We start from the raw sequence: 15,224 nt of genomic DNA, 5'->3' as shown, positions 1-15,224 counted from the left end.
TACTCGTGTCCACTTCTGGTTCCTTTATTTTGGGGGTGAGTGGGAGGGGTCAGGAGGTTCTGAGGCTGGGGAGGGAGCTGCTTTGGGGGCAGTGAATTTCTGAAGTAGTTCCTGGGGCTGGGGGGCGGGGGCAAGGGAAGGCCCGCAGACTGATGAGCTGCAGACTGATGAGCCGGGAGATGCTGCGGGAGCATCCGTTAGGGCTCCTTCCCTTGGTCCTCATCACTGGGAGGAGAGGAAGGCTCAGTAAGCTCAAAACCACTGGTGGGCAACCTTAACGGTCATCCCCGCTCAACTTAGCTGCTGCCCTGCTGCCCATCTACTTTTGGCGGCGGCGGTGGTGGTGGTGGTGGTGGTCTGTTTCAGGTTTTTTGTTTGTTTGTTCCTTTGGCTTTTCAAGACAGGGTTTCTCTGTGTAGCCCTGGCTGTCCTGGATCTCACTCTGTAGACCAGGCTGGTCTTGAACTCACAGACCTGCGCCTGCCTCCCGAGTGCTGTAACTAAAGGCGCGCGCGCGCCACCACACTGGCTGCTTTGCCAGCGCTGTCACAGTTAACGAGGATGTATCCACTGGAACACCCTCCCCGACCCAGCCAGGGTGTCAGCAACCCGTCCTCTTCAAAGGCAATCACCTCAGTTACTAAAGATGCCTCTATTTTCTTCCTAAACCGTCCTCTCTCCGACCCATCCAGAAAAAAAAAAAAAGTCTTCAACCATGTAATAAGCCTTCAGGAAGGCAAAGACAGGACAATCCCTACACATTTCAGGCCAATCTGGCCTACAATGCTGAGACCCTGTCACCAAAGACAAAAAAAAAACAAAGACAAAACACCTCTGACCAGGAACATGGAACAGTGGTCATCAAGGTTTCACTATCCCCTCCCTTAACTCTGCCCGGAAATCCCTCAGCCTCCCTGACCAGCTTCTCTGCACACTCCCCACAGCAGACATTGCAGCCTCCACCACCCACTCTTGGGAAACTGGTTGCCACTTCAGCCACCTCTCCGCTCTCTCAGCAGGTGTCCTTGCCTCCTACTCCCTAGAGGGGGGTGAGGCTGGAGCAGGCTGGACTCTCTTCAGAAAGCCCTCCATTCTTCAGGCTCGGAATGCCCGCCCTCTAAACTACCTCAGCCACCTGCCTCTCAACACCCTCATTCCTTGGGCACCCTGGTCCAGAGCTGGGGACTGAACCCAAGACCTTGTGCATGCTAAACAGGCGCTCTACCACTGCACTCCATCCCAAGGCCTCAGTGTTCTCTTTTCCATGTCCTAAATGTGCGAGGATGCAGAAACGTCTTTTAGTGCTGTGGCCCTTGTGGGTAAAGCCAATTCTTTGTCATTGAGCTTCCCTTCTTAGAGCCAAGCGTGGTGGCACATACCTTTCCTTCTACGAAGACTGAGGTAGAAGGGTTACAAGTTCAAGGCCAGCCTAGACCGTATAGTAAAATCATTCTAAAAATAAATAAAGCTGGATGGCCACACACCTTTAATCCCAGCACTCCTGGAGGCAGAGGCAGGCAGATCTCTGAATTCAAGGCCAGCCTGGTACTTATAACAAATACCAGCTCAGCCAGGAGCTACACAGTGAGGCCCTGTCTCAGCAATAAATAATTAAAGAAGCCCTCTATTTTTAATCACAAAACTTATATTAAAGGGATCCTAAACCATCTCCCTCATGCAGAAGCCACACACTCCATTTCTGAGCTGTCTTTGCCATTTGCTTCGTGATCTGGTTTTAGCCATCCCGGTGCCATGAAAAACGTTCCCGCAAACCACACCAGTGGTCTCTCCACTATGGTGGTCCCCAGCCTGTGGCTCACATCTGGCCTGCCCTGGACTAGCTCTTCTTGGGCCTCTTCCCTCAGGGTTGCAGCTGAGCTCTTTAGGGTTCTATCTCTGTCTCCCTCTCTCTTGCCAGGGAAGGGGATGATCGAACCCATTTTCTAAAGAGATAACACCTCCAGTCCAGAGCCCTGCTGGACATCTTTGCACCTGTTCCCTGGGCAGCTCTAGCTGGGTGCCCCGACAGACATCTAATCTCAAATGGGCAGTCCTGTTTCCTCTCCTGCCCGAAGCCTACGTGGAGACCCAACAGCTCAGGACCTCGTCTTCAGACCACCGCCTGAAACAGCCTCCTGCCCGGCCCTTCTGCCTCCTTAGCTTATTAGGGTAGTTTTCAGGAATAGATTCTCCCCTGCTCTTCCCCTCTCCATCTCTCCCTTCCCTTTATTTTAAAACTTAATATGTTTTTATGCACTGTGTGTCCACCTGTGTATCTACCACGTGTGTGGATGCCTGTCCAGAGGACACATCTGATCACCTGGAGCTGGAGTTACAGGTGGTTATGAGTCCCCCATCCCCCAACATGGATGCTGCATATTGAACTCAGGCCCTTTGGAAGAGAACAGCAAGTGTTCCCAACCACAGAGCCATCGCCGGTCATATATATATGAATGTATGAGCACTGCATGCGTGTCTGGAGGCCAGAGTCCAGAAGAAGATGTTGGCTCTCTTGAAACTGGAATTATAGATAGCTGTGAGCTGCTATATGGGTGCTGGGAACTGAACCTGAGTCCTCTGAAAGGACAGCAAGTGTCCTTTTTTTATTATTATTATTTTTATTTTTTCCCGAGACAAGGTTTCTCTGTGTAGCCCTGCCTGTACTGGAACTCACTCTGTAGACCAGGCTGGCCTTGAACATCTCCCAAGTTCTGGGATTAAAGGCTTGCGCCACCAGTGCCCTGCTTGCAAGTGTTCTTAACCTCAAAGCTGTCTGTCTAGCCTTACCCTTCCTTTTGTCTCTCTGGTCCTGCCAAAATGACCTAGTTAGCACGGAACTCGCTCTGGCCTCAAGCGTGTTTGTCGTTTGCTTGTTTGTTAAGACAGGGTCTCACTATGTAGTCCCGACTGGCCTCAAACTCAATACGCAGATCAAACTGGCCTCACTCCCCCCCACACCATCTTTGAAGACCACAGGGTTTGTGAACCACCCAGGTAATCCAAGCCCTAGGGAAGGGAGTTCAAGGCCAACCTTGGCTACATAGAAAAATCCTATTTCAACAAACAAGAAATAAAAAGAACTCAAGCTATGGTATGTGTGTGTGTGTGTGTGTGTGTGTGTGTGTGTGTGTGTGTGTGTAAGAGAGAGAGAGAGAGAGAGAGAGAGAGAGAGAGAGAGAGAGAAAGAGAGAGAGAGAGAGAGAGAGAGAGACCTGGTGATAAGAGTGAACACCTTTGCCGGCAGCGGTGGCACATGCCTTTAATCCCAGCACTCGGGAGGCAGAGACAGGCGGATCTCTGTGAGTTCGAGGCCAGCCTGGGCTACCAAGTGAGTTCCAGGAGAGGCACAAAGCTACACAGAGAAACCCTGTCTTGAAAAACAACAAAAAAAAAAAGAGTGGACACCTTTAATGCCAGCATTCCCAGAGAATGGAATTCCAGGCAAACCAGGGCTACATGGTGAAGACCCTGTCTCAAAGGGAAAAAAAAAAGCCATACCTTGCATGCGCAAGGCTCTGGGCTAGACCCCTAACACCACAAAGGAGAAGGACAAGGAGGAAAAAGGAAGAGCGGAGTGAGGGAAAGAGAGAAGTAGGCACGGTGGCGTTATCTGTCATCCCAGCACTCAACCAGGAAGCACTACGAAACGCGAGGCCAAGGCCAGGAGTCATCCTGCAGCCTTCAATCCCAGCAGAGGCAGGTGCAGCTCTGTGAGTTTGAGGCCAGCCTGGTCTACGGAGCTCAAGGACAGTAAGGACTACACCTTGAGACAAACAAAAACAGGTAAATGTGATCACCTAAGGTCTTCAATCACCTAAGGTCTTCAAATGGCCGGTGAAGCTTCCCTCTGTTTTCCCCACACTAACACTCTCTGAGGTCCACACCCAAACACGAAGACACACACACACACACACACACACACACACACACACACACACACCCTCGGGCTTTATTTACCCTCCTGAATGTTTTACATTCTCCAGACTCACATAGGCCACAGCTTCCTCACCTCCCGTAACATGTGCCTAACAAACCACCAGGCCGCCCCCAAACCCCAGCTTACTTTTCTCCTTTTCTGTGAAGTTTTGGTGTGGGTTTTTTTCCCCCTCTCAAGACAGGGTTTCTAGCCCTGGCTGTCCTGAAACTCTGTAGACCAGGCTGGCCTCGAACTCACAGAGATCTGCCTGCCTCTGCCTCCTGAGTGCTGGGACTAAAGGCGTGCGCCACCATGCCCGACTCTGTGAAGTGTGTTTTAATATCTTCCCATCGCAGAAGTGTGACTCCTCTATCAGGAGCTCTACACAGGACTGCTGTCTTGCGACACCTCACACACACACACACACACACACACACACACACACACACACATTGTAAGCAACTGCAGGCTGGGGGGCAGGCACTCAGCAAACCTCAGTCTCCTCTGCCTCCAGTCCCTGCAGAGGGCCAGGCACTCAGCGAGCCTGTGCAGATGGGACAGAACATGCTCCCAGTCCCCAGGGGCCATCTCCACTTGCTTCCCGCTCACCTGGACTCTGAGTGGGACTCGCCTGAGAGGCTCTTGCCCAGTGTTTCCTGGAGCTGTTGTCGAAGTATCTGCACCTGCTCGGGGGTCCTTCTGCGAGCTGCAGCCAGCCAGAGCCGAGGGCCCTCCTCGTCACTGGAGTCCCTGGAGAAGGCTACCGTCTCAGTGACCCACAGATAGCCTGGGAGAAGAGCATCGTTCCCACGATGCCCCCCATGACTGCAGCCTTCCCCACCACTGAAAGACTCACAGCTCCAGATCCAGGTGGCCCTGCTTGGAGAGAGGAGAGGCACACACAGAACAGGTGTTGTCCAGGAGACGGAAGCAGGTAGGGCAGTAGAGACCTAGAGGAGACCAGGAGGACAAGGAGGCTTGAGCCAACCTGTCACCTGTGATCAACCTGTGATCCCTAGGTTTTGGCCTTGCCTCTCCACCCCACCCCTGGAGGAAGGACCAGCCTTGTCAAAGATGCACATTAAGTACCCCCCTTGCACCCAGAGGAATGGAGGAGATTCTGGGGAAGGGAGCTATGTAAATGAGAAGATGCATCGTAATGGAACGGACATATAAAGGTAGGGAGAATTCCAGAAAGGAAGAGCCATGGTTAACTGTCATGGGCGAACACCGTGAGTCCTTCAGGGAGAGGGACACTCACCTTTGCAGCCTGGGGTACTGCAGGACACAAAGTTCTCCTCCGTGTCCCCTTGGCCCTCAGGCTGCCCACAGCCCAGGCAGTAGTACTGATGCAGCAAAAATTGGCTGAGCAAAGGACGTAGGCAACGACACCTTGGAAGGAAGGTCGGCAGTGTCAAGCTCAGGAACCCCAACCTTGGACAGCCACACCAACCTGCAGATCTGAGGGAGACCTCCGGGTGCCCTGGCCTGCCTTTCGGACTGTAGCAACTGTTCTCCATGGCCCCCACTCTCCTTCCTCTCCCACTCCAGGAATCTTTAGTGGGGCTGCAGAGACGGCTCAGTGGTTAAAATCACTTGTTGCTCTTGCAGAGGACCCGGGTTTGGTTCCCGGCACCTACATGATGACTCAAATCATCCATAACTCCAGGCCCGGAGGATCCAATATTTTCTTCTGATCTCCACGGACACCAGGCATGCACTTGGTATACATAGATACATACAGGCAAAACACTCATACACATAAATACATCTTCTTTAAAAACTTTATCCTTGGCCAGGCAACAGTGACACACACCTTTAATCCCAGCTCTCAGGAGGCAGAGCCAGGTGGATCTCTATGAGTTCGAGGCCAGCCTGGTCTACAGAGTGAGATCCAGGATAGGCACCAAAACTACACAGAGAAACCCTGTCTCAAAAAACAAAACAACAACAACAACAACAACAACAAAAATTATATCGTTGGAGCTGCAAAGACGGCTCAAGCAGTTAAGAGCACTGGCTGCTCTTTCAGAGGACCCGGGTTCAATTCCTAGGAACCGCATAGCAATTCACAACATCTATGACTTGAGTCCAAAGGGATCTGATGCTGTCTTCCAGCCTGTGTGGGCATTGCGTGCACATGGTGCACAGATGTGCGTGCAGGTGGAGAACACCCATACACATAAAATAAAAACAAACAAAACATTTTTTAAACGTAAAATTCTTAGCCAGACATGGGTGGTGGCACACACCTTTAATCCCAGCCCTCTGGAGGCAGAGGCAGGTGGATCTCTGTGATTTTGAGGCCAGACTGGTCTATAAAGTGAGTTCCAGGACAGCCAGGGCTGTTATACAGAGAAGCCCTGTCTTGAAAAAAAACAAAATTGCCGGGCGGTGGTGGTGCACGCCTTTAATCCCAGCACTCGGGAGGCAGAGGCAGGTGGATCTCTGTGAGTTCGAGGCCAGCCTGGTCTCCAAAGTGAGTTCCAGGAAAGGCGCAAAGCTACACAGAGAAACCCTGTCTCGAAAAACCAAAAACAAAACAAAACAAAACAAAACAAAAAAAAAAAAAAAAGAAAAAAAAAAAAAAGAAAAAAGAAAAAAACCAAAATAATAATAGTAATAATAATGATAAATAAAATTCTTGTCCTTAATTCTTCCTCCAGGACATGAAAGGTATGAGCTGGATACCCTCTTCCACCAACTCCTTGTCACTTGGAAAGCACAGAGATGCATTCTGACCCCTGGCTCTCTTTCTGTCCATTGTCCACGCATCCCGATAGGGAAGCACTGGACGCACCTGAAGGCTAGCACCTGGAGGACGCTCATGTGACCCTGGTCAGCTGCCCGCCGCATCACAGCTCGGTGCACCGCAGCCACCACGTTGGTCCGACGACTCAGAAGCGTGTTGTAGAGGTAGGAGATCCTTTCCTGGTGGGGCAGAACCCGGGGTGGGAACCAGCGGTCCTGGTCCACCTGCCTCGGCACGCCCCCTGGCACCCAGCTCCACTCCTTGCCTCCCTTTTCCTTCCAACTCCTGTGAGTTCCTCAAGGCTTAGCTCAAATGACCATTTCTCCAGGAGCCCTTCAGGACCTCCCTAAGCAAAGTAAGCCGTTCCTCCTCTGGCTTCCCATCTCTCCTTATCGATCCCCTAGTGAAACCGCTTTTTTTTTTTTTTTTTAATGATAATGTTTCATTAAAAGCCTTTCTTCTGCCGGGCGGTGGTGGCGGTCGCTTTTAATCCCAGCACTTGGGAGGCAGACCCAGGCGGATCTCTGTGAATTCCAGCCCAGCCTGGTCTACAGAGCAAGATCCAGGACAGACACCAAAACTACATGGAGAAACCCTGTCTCGGGGGAGGGGGGGGAGCCTTTCTTCCTGGGGCAGGAGAGATGGCTCAGCAGTTAAGAGTATGTAGAGGACCCCAGTTCAATTCCCAGCACCCACATGAGGCAGCTGACAACTGGTTGTAACTCTGGTTCTGGGGGATCCAACACCTCTGGCCTCTGTGGGCACCTACAAACACGTGGAGTATACGCACACAGAGAAAAGAATACACACGTGGTTAAAAATGTAAAAAGTAAAGGAAGTTCATCTACTAGGCCTGTCAGCCTAACTAGACTGTTTCATCCTGCCTCCTTGGAGTCCCTGCATCACAGCTGTCACATAGGACACCTCAGTATGTCACAGGGCCCCACCACTGCGGCTTCAGCAAAGCCTTGGAAGTAAGATGTGCCTCAGGAGGCCCTGGCCAAAAGGACACCGTTCCTCCTGACTCCACCTGATGGCTAGGTCTTGGCTCCGGGCTGCAGTAGAGGGGTAGGGATGGGCGCTGCCAAGGACTTCAGCATCCTCAAAGCCGAGACAGACAGCTTAGCGTCAGGGCCATGGCTGAGAGCTGCCGCCTCTGGAGCCCTCACCTGTTCCCTGGATGGGTAATAGGAGGCACAGATGACACGCCTCAGCCTGCTGACGTAGCTGCCAAACAGAGTGACGAAGAAGCACAGGCCGTACATGGTACCTGGGAACACAGCGCACAGTGAGCGCCGTCCACTGGCCACACTGCTGGGAACACAGTGCACAGTGAGCTCTGCCCGCCGCCACCCAAGGCGCTGTCCACACTCCTGGTCCACGGGCTCCCTCACCCCGGTCTTCACTCTTAGGTGAGATGAGTACCGATAAGGATGTAACCACTGGCGTCCGGTTCTGAGGGGTGCAGGAGGCAGCGCCGGGACAATATACTGATGTTGCCTTGTTGCAGGACGTCAAAAGCGGACACCAGGTCGCGGTAAATACTCCCCGAATAGCCGGTCCCCTCCACCGTTATGGATACTAGCACAGGACCTAGCGCAAAGACGCTGGGAGGGACATTCACGCAATGGCCGGGGACCCGCCACCTCCCGTGCAGGCCAAGGGCAGGAGCCACACCCTCGCCCAGGACCTTTGGTGCTCAGGTACCTCTCAAGGTACACTGAGGCCTGGCCTCTGTCCTAACACCACGATCCGGCTTCTCTGGCACTGCCATAATCTTCATGACCGTCCCAGAAGCATTTAATATTGCCTGAAAGCTGGTCATTTTTTTCCTACAGGGTCTCACTATGTAGCCTAGTCACCCAATCCTCCTGCCTCAGTCTCCCACATGCTGGGTTACAGGTGAGTGCCACCACTACCCAGTTTATTGTTGTGCTTTATGTTTGCCTTGAGTTTCAATTTTTCTTTTCATTTCCATTTCTTTTTTTCTTTTTCTTTTTTGTTTTGTTTTGGTTTGGTTTGGTTTTGTTTTTTTTCGAGACAGGGTTTCTCTGTGTAGTTTTGGAGTCTGGCCTGGATCTTGCTCTGTAGACCAGGCTGGCCTTGAACTCACAGAGCTCCACCTGGCTCTGCCTCCCACCTGGCTCTGCCTCCCCAGTGCTGGGATAAAAGGCGTGCGCCACCGCCGCCCGGCCCTCTTTTCCATTTCTTCATGACTAGTGTCCGCTTGTGTGTATGTGTGGTCGGGGAAGCACATGTGTGGAGGTCAGAGGGCAACTTGGTGGGGTCAGTTCTCTCCTTCCACATTTTCAAGCATTTTAAGGATTTAGCTCAGGTCAAACCTCCGTGACCAGTGACAAGGGCTTCCTTTACTCACTGAGCTGGCCTGTCTGTCTGTCTGTCTGTCTGTCTGTCGGTTTCTCTTCTGTTCTTTGTGTCCTCATATGCAAATAACAAACTCAGGCTAGTTACGTTCCTTGGCCCGTGACACAGTCTCAGTCATGGGTCAAGGAGGTTCTAAGCAAAGCTTAGTCTCCCTTCTCACAGTGACCCGGGAGAGCAGCCATTGCTCCACTGTTCAGATGAGCAGCCTGAAGCTGCAAGAGGTGAAGCAATTTGTCGTGTGTGTGTGTGTGTGTGTGTGTGTGTGTGTGTGTGTGTGTGTGTGTGTGTGTGCTGGGGGCTGAACCTGGGCCACTGTGCGTGGGGCTCTGTCCCCAGCTCCCACGAAACTTACTGAAAATCACCTCCTGACGAAGGCCAGGGATTTGAACCCAGCCAGTTTGGCTCACAGCTGTGCTTTAGCTGGGCTGTTACGCGGTGTCCTTGACCCAGACAGAAGGCAGTGTCGAAGCGTGAAAGGCAGGAAGCTATGCAGAGAGTCCCCCGGAGACGCCCCAGGGAGGAGGACGATGCAGGGGTGGGTGGGCACAGGAGGGGTGGGCACTCACTGCGGGCTACAATCTCGCCCTGGAGGTGGTACCGTGCCAGGTCAAGGACCCAGAAGACAGCGTAGTCCAGAAAGACCAGGAGGAACACAAGGAGGAGGTGACGGGCGAGGTCAAACGTCCCCAACATATAGAAAATCTTCTCCCATCGGGTCAGGAAGATGGAGCCTGAAGGAGTAGGTGATCAGGAGTGTGTTCCCCAATCCTCCTGCCCATAGATCTCAACTCTTGGGGAGATGCCCGTCTATCAAATTCAGCTTAATTGCTCACCCAGAGGACAAAAAGAAAAGACTGTGAGGAGCATGGCAAAGGGTGGGAGCACCCTTCGGGGCTGGGGGCTTGATGGGAAGGCCTTGCAAGCTCTCCCTGGAACCAGTGGTCCGTCCCCGGACCCCCGGACCCGGCTTGACTCCTACCTCCTGGGCAGCCTTCCTTTCCTATTAGCACATCCACCCCTCATGCCTCACCACAGAAAGCCTTCCCAGCCTCCCATCCCTTGCTCCAGGATGCTCTCCTTGTCTCCCTCTCAGCCTGAAGTCCTCTCTCTTTCCCCTGGTCCCTATGCTCCAAAGTGGGGTCAGGGATACGGGCTGGGGAAGGCTCTGCTGCCCCAGGGCTCCTCTTCTCCACCCTCAGAACCCTGACCTGGTTGGATGTAGCGCCTGGCCTCGTGAGAGCTGAGCGGCAGCACTGTGGGCAGCCCGGCCTCGGCGCGGACTGCCTCCATGCGCAAGAAGCGGCTGGTGATGTAGACGTTGTCAAAACTGTCCCAGTTCAGGTAACAGTACCGATACCACAGGGCTCTGAGGAGGAGCAGCACATGTGAGACTCCTCGGCTCTCATTACCAGACCCCCAGGCACCCCAGGCAATGCTGCCCCCCCCCAACGCCCCCCACCCCCAAGGTTCCATAGATGGACAGCCAGCCCTGCAGCAGCCCATCTATCCCACAGGCCCGAGTACTAGCCAGCCCCTCACTGGAGGTAGAGAAGTGTAAAGAGGAGAGGCAGGGTGTAGCCCATCAGAGCCAGGACCTCCCTGACACTGTACAGCTTCATGCTGACGGCCTCGTGCAGGTCCAAAGCCACCTGGGACAGGCTCCGCGAGGCATTGAGGTCCACGGAGAAGTAGTGCGTGGCTGTCATGTTGAACTCAAACTCACGACGCACCTGGTCAAGCAGCTTCAACACAGCTGGGACCGGCCGGGCCGGAGGAGACAGGAGCCAGGATAGTTAGTTAGGAGGGTAGAGCTGAATGGAGGGGGGCTGATGGGGTGGGGGACTGCCCCGGCCCAGGGATTATACAACTTACAAACCAGCCAGAGCTCCCGGGGCCCCGATCTAGACTAGGAAACAGTGACATCTTCCCGGGGCCCCCGATCTAGACTAGGAAACAGTGACATCTTCCTGACACACAGCACTAGACTTGGCCTAGGGCTTATGCTCTCTCACGGGTGAGGGGTGAGGGGTGAGGGGTGAGCCGTGACCTGCGCTCTGGTGGGAGGCTCTGTTCCTCCCAGCTTGCTTGCATGACCTATGCTCGGGCAGGAGGCCCTGTTCCTCCCAGATTCTGCTCTGAAGCCGGGCTTTGATGAAGCACCCTGCCCAGCTCCCTGAGCCTCAGTTTCTCAGTCAGCTCAGCTGGGACATTAGTCTGGGTGACCCCACAAAGTCCTTTCCTTCCCGCTCTTGCGTTCTTGCATATGGACCAGGAGACTTCAGCGGGCCACAGTAAGAGGAGGAGAACACCGGGAGCGGGGGCCTGATGGGGTCACTCACGGGTGCTGATGGTCTTCCGCAGGAAGACTTGGATGTACGTGGGGATGACGCAGAACATCTGGACCACTGAGAGTCGGGGAGCTCAGCGTGAGGACGGGGAGCAGAGGTGCGGCCTGCCTGCCCACCTCTGGAGCCTTCCTCTCTCGAGGCTGTCTAGACTTTCTACCTTTCCCGTTGGTCCCTACATTTGCTGACCGTTTTCTTTTTTAGCCTTTCTCCACCGTGCTTTCCCGAACACCAGTCTTACTTTATTGCCCACCGTTTCCTCACAGAAACCCAGCATCCTTAGGGGCTCCATATCCAGTGCCCCCAGTGTGATCCCGTACCCAGCTTTCTGACAGACCCTGCATTCTCACACCCCACTCTAGCCCCATGTGCGTGCCCTCCCGGCAGGGAAGCCCTGGCTCTCTCACAGCTGGCAAGTCCACAGAGCACCAACTTGAAGGGCATGACCACGAAACACAGGTGATAGACTCGCGGCATGATCTCCATGCAGTTGTCCTTGGCATCGTCGAATAACCGGGCGCACTTTGTGTACGGGTTGCCCAGCTCCGAGTTGCACACATCGCCGATGTGAAGGAGCCAGTACCACACGTTCCGCAGGGCCCTGGCTGGGGACAGCTGTTCAGTCAGGGCTCTGGGTAGGAGTCCCCCGGCCCTTTTCAATGACTTGGGTAACCCCAGCCCACCTCCTCACAGGAACTGGTCAGTGGTCAGACATGCTGGGTGGAGTGAGACCTGAGCAGGCCTGGAGAGGGACTAGGAGAAGGAGACTGGGGGCATTTTGACCTCCCAAACCAGACATGCAACACACCTACCTACATGCTTCACACCATCCATGATGGACCGGAAGAACCTGCGTACCCGGTCAGCCACCACTTTGGCCCTCTGGGCGATAGCTTTAATCTTGGCCAGAGCACCTGAGGGACAAAGGGCAGCCTTGTGGTGGGCCTCTTTCCCCAGGAGCTGATTCTCACCATTTCCTGCAGGGAGGGAGTACCAGGGGCTCCCAGAGAGGAGGGAGCCTGGGTGCCGGGGTGTGAGAGCAATCAGGTGAAGAAGAGGCTGGGAGCAAGGGGAAGAAGACTGAGCTGGACAGGAAAGCGGTGTCCCGGGCCCAGCCACTCGGGTTCAGACACCGTTCCAACAGGGAGGAATTAGACCTTACAGGATGGGAGCCAGTGGTAGGCTGGGGGCCTTACTGACAAGGGGCTGCTTGGCCCGCTCCAGCACTTCCGCAGTCTGGTTCAGGGCCAGCTCTGCCCCACAGGCCACGGCCTCGCTGGCCCGGGTGAAGTTACGCAGGGTATTGGCACAGGGCCCTTGCAGGACAAGCCCAAAGGCAGCCACCAACAGCAGCATCCGACCCTGCCCTAGGGAGACCACGGTTCAGTCACAGCCCCGACCCCAGCCCCGAGGCAGCAGCAGGTACTCCTTCGTGTTAGTTGTTAGAATACTTCCCCACCCCCGACTCCCCACCCTCCACCCCCAGCCCAGCCCAGCCCAGCCCAGCCCAGCCCAGCCCTGTCCAGCCCTGCTCCCGAGGTGCCAGGCTTACTGGAGAAGGCCTGGGGAAGGAGCAGGAGGACACTGACGCGGACCTGGCGGGAGAAGCCCATGCCCAGGCTAAGGAAGGCAGCCAAAGTGACCGTGACCACCAGGCAGCCATAGGTGCTGTGTCCCTCCACCAGAAGTTCCAGGAGCCCGTAGGCCGTGGCCAAGGACAAACCCAGAACAAAGCCACCCATGCTTCGGACCACAGCCCGTGCCATGCTGGGCCCCTCTTCCCCGGAGGGCCCCTCCATAACATCAATTTTGGACATGGCTGCTAGGACCAAATGCCGGGGGTGTGTGTGTGTGTGTCTCCAGAAGAGGGCCCCCGGGTTCTGTAGATCCGGAACCCTTCATCCGATTCTAAGGTTCCACCAGGTTTATCCCGCGGTGTGTCTCGGAACCTGTGACCCAGTTCTGCTGGCTCAGGGCTGGTGAGCTGAAGGACGCAGAGCGCAGAGCGCAGTCACGGGCTGGGCTGCGAGGGAGGCAAAGGACACGGGCAGCACTTTCCTTCTCTCGCCAGAATCTCACAGCCCGGGAACCTCCGGACAGACAGCCATCGAGGATGCAAAGGGCTCCTGAGAATGGATGGAGGACACAGCATCAGAACGGAGCAGGAAAGCCACAGAGGAGGCCACCCCACACGAGTGAGACAGCCACCTCTGGATGGCCCCTGCCCAGCACCCCGCAGACTTCTCTGGTCCTCTCTCCATTTCGGGGTCCTCCAGCCTCTGTCCCTCCTGCCCTCCCCGCAGCCCAGGCTTTTTCCTCCACTCCTGTCTTCCTCTTCGGGATCCCTTACCTCTTCTAGTGAACACCGAGTCCCTGCCACCATGTTCCCCAGCATCTGATCCTCTTAAAATCTCAACCCCTAGCCAGGCAAACGCCTTTAATCCCAGCACTCAGGAGGCAGAGGCGGGTGGATCTCTGAGTTCAAGGCCAGCCTGGTCTACAGAGTGAGTTCTAGGACAGCCAGGGCTATACAGAGAAACCCTGTCTTGAAAACCCCTCCTCCCCCCCCAAAAAAATGTCAAACCTTGGGGTTGGAGAGATGGTTTGTTCAGTGGTTAAGAGCACTTACTCCTCTCCCAGAGGACCTGAATCCACCCACCAGCCACATCAGGCAGCTTACCACCCCTGTAACTGTAGCCCCCAGGGATCCACCTCCCTCCGAGCACCTGCACACACACGGTGCACATAACCTCGGTCAGGCACACACGTACTCGTGAAGAAGAGTCAAGTCTTTCTAACCTTAGTGAACCTCATCCAGCCAGAGGAGGCTATGAGCTCAGCTGTCCCCTTTTCAGCCATACAGAGGCTCCTACGCTGGGCTCTTCCGGTTTCCTGGAGTCGGTTCCTATGGCGCCAGCCAGGGGAGTTTCCCGCCACTGCTTTCCTGCTGGGAGCAGGCACTGGTGGGCTGCTGGCCATAGGCAAGTGTGGGAGCAGAAGGGTAGGGCTGGGGCGGGGCCGGGGCAGGGGTGAGGCAGGGCCGGGGCGGGGCCGGGGCAGGGCCAGGGCAGGGGTGAGGTGGGGCCGGGGCAGGGCCAGGGCAGGGGTGAGGTGGGGCCGGGGCAGGGCCGGGGCAGGGGTGAGGCGGGGCTGTAGGCGGGGCTGGGGAAGGGCTGAGGCAGGGCTGGGGCAGGGCTGGGGCAGGGCTGAGGCGGGGCTGGGGCGGGGCTGGGGCGGGGCTGGGGGGGTGAGGCAGGGCTGGGGCAGGGGTGAGGCAGGGCTGGGGCGGGGCTGGGGCGGGGCTGGGGCAGGGGTGGGGCAGGGCTGGGGCAGGGCTGGGGCAGGGCTGGGGCAGGGGTGAGGCAGGGGTGAGGCAGGGCTGGGGCAGGGCTGGGGCCGGCAGTTAACTTTTGACTTCACCCTGTTCCTTCAGGTCTCTTTCAGCTCCTGGTGAACCCCATGAACATCTATGAGGAGCAGAAGATGGTGGCGTTGTATAGCCTGGCAAGTTAGTCGTGGGTAAAGGCCGGCCATGAGGGGCCTGGAGGAAACTGGAGCTTGCTCCTTATGTGCCCCTTCAGCCTCCTCACACACTTTAGAAAAGAGAGAAGGGAGGCCCAGAGGAGAGAGGATCCCAAAGTGAGAAGGCCACCCCTGCCTATAATAAGTCTTGCCAGTCTGTGAGAGAGGCCCACTGCCCACACACCATAGGCCACACCTCCACCTTATAACCGGCTCTGTTGACCACTCTGGCATGCTTCCTACTCTTGAGTACGTAGTTCCTTCCTTCTTTCTTTCTTTCCTTCCTTCCTTCCTTCCTTCCTTC

General features: G+C 55.4%; 2 protein-coding genes across 10 annotated transcripts in view; one reads left to right on the top strand and one right to left on the bottom strand.

The window, feature by feature from the left end:
* Positions 1–3: 3 nt before the first annotated feature.
* On the bottom strand, positions 4–14,396 carry Dcst2 (DC-STAMP domain containing 2). 6 transcript variants are annotated; one of them, XR_013052161.1, is made up of 16 exons: positions 14,198–14,394; positions 12,951–13,524; positions 12,595–12,765; positions 12,211–12,312; positions 11,806–12,003; positions 11,393–11,458; positions 10,593–10,806; positions 10,262–10,419; positions 9,620–9,784; positions 8,094–8,261; positions 7,838–7,938; positions 6,717–6,847; positions 5,178–5,308; positions 4,773–4,792; positions 4,526–4,666; positions 4–225 (listed from the first exon to the last, which is right to left on the bottom strand). XR_013052161.1 is itself a non-coding variant. In XM_076574450.1 (16 exons), exons 2-16 carry the CDS (start codon positions 13,213–13,215, stop codon positions 50–52), a joined length of 2,217 nt encoding a protein of 738 aa, XP_076430565.1. In that variant the 5' UTR covers positions 13,216–13,524; positions 14,198–14,395; the 3' UTR covers positions 4–49. The 6 variants fall into 6 exon arrangements, 4 of the variants coding, with proteins under 4 accessions (XP_076430565.1, XP_006976527.2, XP_076430567.1 ...); XR_013052160.1 differs by having other exon boundaries at positions 4,526–4,676; positions 4,773–4,866; positions 14,198–14,393; XM_076574450.1 differs by having other exon boundaries at positions 4,526–4,676; positions 14,198–14,395.
* Positions 13,304–15,224, top strand: part of Dcst1 (DC-STAMP domain containing 1) — an 18,236-nt gene continuing 16,315 nt past the window's right edge. The window contains exons 1-3 of one of the 4 annotated variants that reach the window (XM_042279383.2): positions 13,304–13,593; positions 14,254–14,379; positions 14,832–14,906. In XM_042279383.2, the coding sequence (XP_042135317.1) occupies positions 13,512–13,593; positions 14,254–14,379; positions 14,832–14,906 (283 nt within the window). In that variant the 5' untranslated portion in view covers positions 13,304–13,511. The remainder of the gene's footprint in view (positions 13,594–14,253; positions 14,380–14,831; positions 14,907–15,224) is intronic. The other 3 variants (XM_076574458.1, XM_006976466.4, XM_076574457.1) reach the window with 3 other exon arrangements.

Source organism: Peromyscus maniculatus, chromosome 6, assembly GCF_049852395.1.
Source record: "Peromyscus maniculatus bairdii isolate BWxNUB_F1_BW_parent chromosome 6, HU_Pman_BW_mat_3.1, whole genome shotgun sequence".
NCBI classification, from domain to species: domain Eukaryota; kingdom Metazoa; phylum Chordata; class Mammalia; order Rodentia; family Cricetidae; genus Peromyscus; species Peromyscus maniculatus.
Note: the sequence above shows the minus strand (reverse complement) of the source record. Positions and strands in the feature narration are given on the sequence as shown.

Bases quoted from the DNA above. Each gene is read 5' to 3' on its own strand.
- Dcst2 (XM_076574450.1), bottom strand. From the start codon at position 13,215: ATGTCCAAAATTGATGTTATGGAGGGGCCCTCCGGGGAAGAGGGGCCC. The intron at 12,004-12,210 runs GTAGGTGTGTTG...AGCTGTCCCCAG, and splicing joins GGATGGTGTGAAGCATGTAG to CCAGGGCCCTGCGGAACGTG. The intron at 10,420-10,592 runs GTGAGGGGCTGG...GCTCCTCCTCAG, and splicing joins TTTACACTTCTCTACCTCCA to AGCCCTGTGGTATCGGTACT.